General features: G+C 34.5%; 1 protein-coding gene across 1 annotated transcript in view; it reads right to left on the bottom strand.

Annotated features, from left to right (window-relative positions):
* Nucleotides 1-7,846, bottom strand: part of LOC106471709 (patatin-like phospholipase domain-containing protein 2) — a gene marked incomplete at its 3' end in the record, with an annotated part of 87,307 nt that overhangs the window by 66,242 nt on the left and 13,219 nt on the right. Inside the window, exon 3 of the mRNA XM_013932326.2 lies at nt 4,611-4,819. Coding sequence (XP_013787780.1) covers nt 4,611-4,770 — 160 coding nt within the window. The remainder of the gene's footprint in view (nt 1-4,610; nt 4,820-7,846) is intronic.

Here is a 7,846-nt window from a genome sequence, read left to right as displayed (position 1 = left end):
ATATACCACCAACCAACTGTATTTCTCTTCACTATATACCACCAACCAACTGTATTTCTCTTCACTATATACCACCAACCAACTGTATTTCTCTTCACTATATACTATCAACCAACTGTATTTCTCTTCACTATATACTATCAACCAACTGTATTTCTCTTCACTATATACTATCAACCAACTGTATTTCTCTTCACTATATACTACCAACCAACTGTATTTCTCTTCACTATATACTACCAACCAACTGTATTTCTCTTCACGACTCAAGCGGACCTAGACCAGCAAATCTAAAATTACGACTCAAGCAGTCTTAGACAAAAAAAAACAAAAAAAAACAAAAAACTAAAATTATGAATGAAGCAAGCTTAGACCAACAAAATTCTCAGTAAAATTATGATATTGACATTTTGACTATTATCAGACATCACATACATACACAATGGACTATCTGTGCTCTGCCCACCAAGTGTATCGAAACCCGATTCTAGCGTTATAAGTCCGTAGGCATTCCGCTGTAGCACTGGGGGGTGGGGGTGGCAAACACAAAGAAAGAAAAACTATATACGCCAGAAATAGCATACTGAATCAGTAATTACAACACGTTGGTTAATATACTTATCAGAGAAACATAATATACTTATCAGAGAAACATAACTAAATGCAAATGAATATCGTACTGAGTCAGTAACTACAACACGTTGGTTAATACACTTATCAGAGAAAAATTAATTAAATGCACATGAATATCGTACTGAGTCAGAAACTACAACACGTTGGTTAATACACTTATCAGAGAAAAATTAACTCGATGCACATTAATATCGTACTGAGTCAGAAACTACAACACGTTGGTTTATACACTTATCAGAGAAAAATTAACTCGATGCACATTAATATCGTACTGAGTCAGTAACTACAACACGTTGGTTTATACACTTATCAGAGAAAAATTAACTCGATGCACATTAATATCGTACTGAGTCAGAAACTACAACACGTTGGTTAATACACTTATCAGAGAAAAATTAACTCGATGCACATTAATATCGTACTGAGTCAGAAACTACAACACGTTGGTTTATACAATTATCAGAGAAAAATTAACTCGATGCACATTAATATCGTACTGAGTCAGAAATTCAAACAACTTTGGTTATATACTATTCAGAACAACAAGAATTAGTTAGTAAGTAGTTTATCAATTTAGAACTTGCTTAAACTTTAACAACGACTCTATTTAATTGTGAAACATTTTTCCTGGATGAATAAAACATGTAAATGTAATAAATGATACTTTACTGTTGTCCTTCATGATGCGTAATATCTAGGATACTTTGTACAATAATTCATGTAGTAAATGATTAATATCCAGGATAGTTTCAACAACAACGCGTGTAGTGAATGATCCACGATAGTTTCACAAAAGAGATAATGAGTATAAAGTAATTCAGAATTTTAATAGCTTTTCGTTTATAAGACTTGTAACTTTAGACTCAAGATTATTGATGGTAGGAAGAAACATTCTGAAATGCACGAGAAACAGTAAAGTATAATATTGAACTTCGTATTGTACGTTCTTCCATATTCGCTCATAAATATATGCCCACTCTATACACGTTAACGAGGTTCAGATAATAAAAATAAATACACTTCATCCCTCTAATTAGCAAACAATGAAACAAGCGCAGCCAAAACAAAGACGGCCTCTTAAAATGTACAATGCTTTTATTGTTCTTTACTCTCAAGCGGTTCAGTTATTGTACATCAGCGAAGATTACAAAAATGTATGTAACATCTGTACTAAAGGAATTTTTACTATTATTAATTATCTCGTGCACATCATCCACGGTTGATGGCCATCTTTATATTGACAGTGTACCTTTGCCTTTCCTTAATAGATTCAACAACAATACATCTTTTAAATGATGACTTACTGTAGTAAGTCATTGATATCCAGGACAGTTTCAACAACAGTACGTGCACTAAGCGGTTGATATCCAGGACAGTTTCAACAACAGTACGTGCACTAAGCGGTTGATATCCAGGACAGTTACAAAAACAGTACGTGCACTAAGCGGTTGATATCCAGGACAGTTACAAAAACAGTACGTGCACTAAGCGGTTGATATCCAGGACAGTTACAAAAACAGTACGTGCACTAAGCGGTTGATATCCAGGACAGTTACAAAAACAGTACATGTAGTAAATGATTGATATCTAGTATAGTTACAAAAACAATACATGTATTACATGATGATTTACTGTTGTCCTTCATGATGTGAAATTCCAGGATAGTTTCAATAATAATACATGTATTACATATTGTTACGCCTCCGTTCGTTAGTTAATTTTCCGTAAAAATTCTTTCCGAAGAAACATTAGCGACACAAGTCCTTTCTTAAATAAAACTGGTTTATTCTTTCCGAATAAAACTTTGCGATACACTTAATTTCCACAGTCGCGCTATAACAAACGCTATAATTCACAACGAACGTCTCACGTGCTCGACTCAACAATACTGTTACGTCTCCGTTCGTTAGTCAATCTTTCGTAAATTCGTTCCGACGAAACTTTAGCGACACAAGTCCTTTCTTAATTTCAACAGTCGCTCTATAACAAATGCTCACGTCTCACGTGGCCAACAATATTTTATCAGCATACATTCAATTACTCATTGCACTGTTCCCGTCACATTGTGACCGTCTTATATATATATATATAAAAGACTAACACATATCTAGCAAATGCTCGGGCATTCACGAAGGAACAGGATATTTCTAGAAAACGTGGCGTGATACTAGTCACGTGACCTCGCTGACGCAACAATACTCTGTCCACAGTTCAATTACACATTGTTCCCGTCGCTTCTTGACCGGTCTTATATATACAAGACTACCCCATATCTAGTAGTCTCCCAACGCTTCATTAACGTTCTAGAAGCGCGTGGCGTATTACTAGGGTCACGTGACCTCCGCTGTCGTAACAATATTGATTTACTGTTGCCCTTCATGATGTGAAATATCCAGGATAGTTTCAATAATAATAATACATGTATTACATATTGATTTACTGTTGTCCTTTATGGTGTGTAATATGCAGTATAATTTGAAAAACAATTTATATCCAGGATAGTTTCAATAACAACACATGTTGTAAATGATTGATAACTAGTATAGTTATAACGACAGTATATGCATTACATGATGATTTACTGTTGTTCTTCATCACGTGTAACATTCAGGATAGTTTCAACAACAATAAATGTAGTAACTGATTGATATCCAGTGTAATTTGAACAACAATACATGTAGTAAATGATTATTTACTGTTTTCCTTCATCATATATCATATCTTGGATAAGTTGAATAAAACTACGTTATGAAGTATAATACGAGTTGATTGTTTTTACATGTTTATACTTGAAGGGAAAATGAAGTGATAAGGATGGGGAGTCAGGAAGGCTCGTGAAACTACAAATTAAATAATGTTCAAAGTTTAAGGTGAACATTCCGAGTAAGTTTGATAGACACTCACTTTACATATGTCAAGGTCATGATTATCTAATTCACCAGCAGATACTTTAAATTGAGTTTTATTCACATATGACCTTACATTGTAGATTTATATGTATGTATATGATAACAAATATGTTTCTTACAGTCCCATCTAGGCAATCTCCTGGCAAGTATCCAACGTATAACTTTTCTTATTTTGTAAAGCAGAGTGAAAAACTACAAACATTGATTTAAATCTTGGATATTTTCAAATATTCAAACGTAATTAATGTATTTATTGAACACTTAAAACAATATCTTGCAAAACTTTAAACTAAATCATAAAAATACCTTAGTAAAAAAAGAAAATACAATTAATATATTTACTATACATTTCTATCCATACAGATATTAGAGGTAACATTAGGCGGGGAATTAACAACTTGGATAACATGCGTGTGATAATCATTTACTGATGTTATTTATTGTTACGACAGCGGAAGTCACGTGACGCTAATAACACGTCACAACAGAAGGATTGGGGAACATAACGAATATCCTAGCATTTGCTAGACGCCCTCCATTTTAATATACAAGCCCGGCAAATAAAGTGGAGATGATGATACTAGACAGAGAGATATAGAGACAGATAATTGAGTCAAGTGAGCGGTAGTGACCGTAAGTAAAGAGCGTGAATCGTTGTAAATTATAGCGTGTGTTTAAGTTAAAGTGACGGTGGAAATTCTGTGTGCTGAAAAGTTGCATTGAGAAAGAATAAACTAGTTTTATTAAAGAAAGGACTTGCATCGCTGAAGTTTTTTTGGAAAGAATTTCTACGGGTAATTAACAAACGACCAGAGACATAACAGTATATTAAACAACAGTACCAGGAACCTACCCAAGGGAACGTTGCGTATTAAACAACAGTACCAGGAACCTACCCAAGGGAACGTTGCGTATTAAACAACAGTACCAGGAACCTACCTAAAGGAACGTTGCATATTAAACAACAGTACTAGGAACCTACCTAAAGGAACGTTGCATATTAAACAACAGTACTAGGAACCTACCTAAAGGAACGTTGCATATTAAACAACAGTACTAGGAACCTACCTAAAGGAACGTTGCATATTAAACAACAGGCTGCCAGCGCTCCTGCAGATGCTCCGGCAATCTTTTCGACCAAAACCTGTGGGGCATATTCTCGAAAGCAGCTAGCAACACCAACGTGATATAAACCTAAAAAGCCACAACCAGCAAAAGATAGGTTCATAACTTAAACACTTTCTTGGTGGTTCTTCAAATCTCCAGTCTTTGTTGACCTGCAACACGAATAACAAAAAACACGTCACAATATTTAAGTTCTGATCTCTATAGCAAAACACAGTCCATCAAAAGTAAAATATACTATCAGAATGTACACCAGAAAAACATTGAAGGGCGACATTGTATTTTTATATACACAATTCCCAGCTTAGCTGTTAGTTTGACTAGGAAGAACAGGTATTGTTGCTAATCATTTGTCTACCAAGAATGACACAAATATTGTAGATATATTTTTGTGTACCAATGTTGCTAGGCGAGTTCTTCCTTCACGACCTGCTGTTACACAAGAACTAGAATAATCACTCTTTCTCATCAGCTGCTAATCGCAAATAACAAAACACATACCTAATTATGCATAGTTATAATAAGACTGAAGTAAAACTCAACCATTGCTCATCCTTATAATTTATATATCTGAAAATGTAACAATACAAGTTTGTGTTTATTGCATACTATGGTAATTTAGTTACATTTACTAAATATTTCACCATTCGATGTACTTCACGTTGTAAAGTAAGAAATTCTGCATTTTGGCAGATATTCACATGTTATGTCATCTCGTCTCTACTCTAAAACTGTATATCATATACAAAAAGTAAGTGTAGGACCTCTAATACAGCGTTCATTAAAATTTCAGAACCAAGTCTAATTTTAAGATTATATTTCGAAAAAATATAAGAAATATATAGTATATATAATACATATAGAAATTAAACAAAACAAGCTTACCTAAGATATAACTCTTAAACGAATTAGATACACTTAGTCGAAATTAAATACTACTAATGCTTCAGCTTTCAGGAATTTTAATAGTACTAATGTGGCTGTAACGTCATCCGCTCAAGAAGGCAATGTCACTACTAGCGCTATGTTGTTCGGATGCTAGTGTAAGTTGGCAACAGCAAAGCAGTTACGAAAAGTGCCAACTACTACTTGTTACTCCTTATCTATTAGCTGAACTCGAATAACTAATTTTCTATTATTTTTGCAAAAAATGTTACACCCAGTAATTCTGAAAAACTAAATTGCCTTTGCTAACAAGATGTGAGAAAAGAAAAAAAGATGGACCTACATAATTATCAATCTTCCATTATTAATATCTTTTCCGAAGTATGTTCTACAATAAATTATAACATTGTGAATAAAATTTAGTCACATGGACGATTTATTACGTTAAAAAGAAACAACAAAAACAAGTAATAAATTAAATGTTATTCTATACTTACCAACTTTCGGTTTTACTTTTGTCCTGTAAGATCGTAAATGCTCTAGTCGGTCTGTTTTCTACTTACTGTTGCCTTAGCCATGCGTTCCACGGATAAATAATAATCATGTGAACGCCCCTTGTTTCTCATTGGTGCAAATGGGTAACGCTATTTGTTTACAGACCAGCAGTACTTAAACTTATCATTCCGTTATACAGAGAATTGAATGGGGAAAAATGAGTATAAAGTACAGATATTTTAAACTCGGCACTATGATATAGAATAGTTTTGGACGAAAGAATACACAATTCTGTGCTTGGAATTCATACTAATATACATGTAGTTCTCAACGTCCATTCAGTATACCTTTTTTTTTCATTTTTATTCAATTTTTTTGGCTATTTGTTTGTCTGTTTTGAATTTCGTGCAAAACTTCACGAGGGCTATGTGCGCTAGCCATCCCTAGTTTAGCAGTGAAAGACTAGAGGGAAGGCAGCTAGTTATCACCACCCACCGCCAACGCTTGGGCTACTCTTTTACCAACGAATAGTGGGATTGACCGTCACTTTATGACGCTTCCACGGCTGAAAGAACGAGCATATTTGGTGGGACGGGGATTCGAACCCGCGACCTGCAGATTGCGAGATGAGCTCACTAACCACCACCTATAGGGAGTTTTGATAATGAACATGTGTATACTACTGTGCATAAATTATAGCCCACCATTAAGTTTCTGTATAAAAGGGTTCAGTATGAAATATAGTAGTAATGCTACCATAAACTATTGTTACGTCTCTGGTCGTTTGTTTTTCTTTCCAAGAAACTTCAGCCATACAAGTCTTTTCATAAATAAAACTAGTTTATTCTATCTCAATACAACTTTGCAATAAACTTAATTTCCACAGTCACTTTACTTAAACACACGCTATAATTCCCAATGATTTACACATTTCACTTACGGCTTCACTCGATTATCTGTCTATATTGTTCCTTCAGCGAGGTCACGTGACTAGTGTCACGCCACGTTTCTAGAAATATCCTCTTCCTTCGTGAGTGCCCTAGCATTTACTATATTGGGTATATATAAGATGGTCACAACGTGACGAAAAGAACAGTGTAGGTAGTCAGTAATTGATCTGCAGTCAGAGAGTATTGTTGAAGTTAACGTTTGTTATAGCGTTTGTTTTAGCGCGAATGTTGAAATTAGGTGTATCGTAACGTTATATTCAGAAAGAATAAACCAGTTTTATTAAGTAAGGACTTGTGTCGTTAAAGTTTCGTCGGAAAAAATTTACGGAAAATTAATTAACAAACGGAGACGTAACAAATTGGTGTCAGGAGTGGGATAAAGAAAATGGAAACGAGAAGCGGCAAATCAAACTACAGCCTAGCAGACTTAATGACAGCAATACAAGAACAGCAAAAGAAACAAGAAGAACGAGAAGAGAAATTACAACAGTTGTTAGAGGAAAAAGAAAAGAAACAAGAAGAACGAGAAGAGAAATTACAACAGTTGTTAGAGGAAAAAGAAAAGGAACAAGAAGAACGAGAGAATAAACAAGAAAAGAAACAAGAAGAGAGATTACAGCAGTTGCAAGAAAACCTGCAACAGTGGCAGCTTGAACAGCAAAATAAACAAGAAAAGAGATTACAGCAGTGGCAGCTCGAACAACAAAATAAACCAGAGAGATTACAACAGCTATTGGAGGAGAAAAAATAAACAAGAAGAGAGACAACAGCAGTGGCAGCTCGAACAACAAAATAAACCAGAGAGATTACAACAGCTATTGGAGGAGAAAAAATAAACAAGAAGAGAGA

Source organism: Limulus polyphemus, unplaced genomic scaffold (genome assembly GCF_000517525.1).
Source record: "Limulus polyphemus unplaced genomic scaffold, Limulus_polyphemus-2.1.2 Scaffold4804, whole genome shotgun sequence".
Lineage (NCBI taxonomy): Eukaryota > Metazoa > Arthropoda > Merostomata > Xiphosura > Limulidae > Limulus > Limulus polyphemus.
The sequence above is the reverse complement of the archived record's forward strand: the minus strand, read 5'-3'. Positions and strand labels throughout refer to the sequence as shown.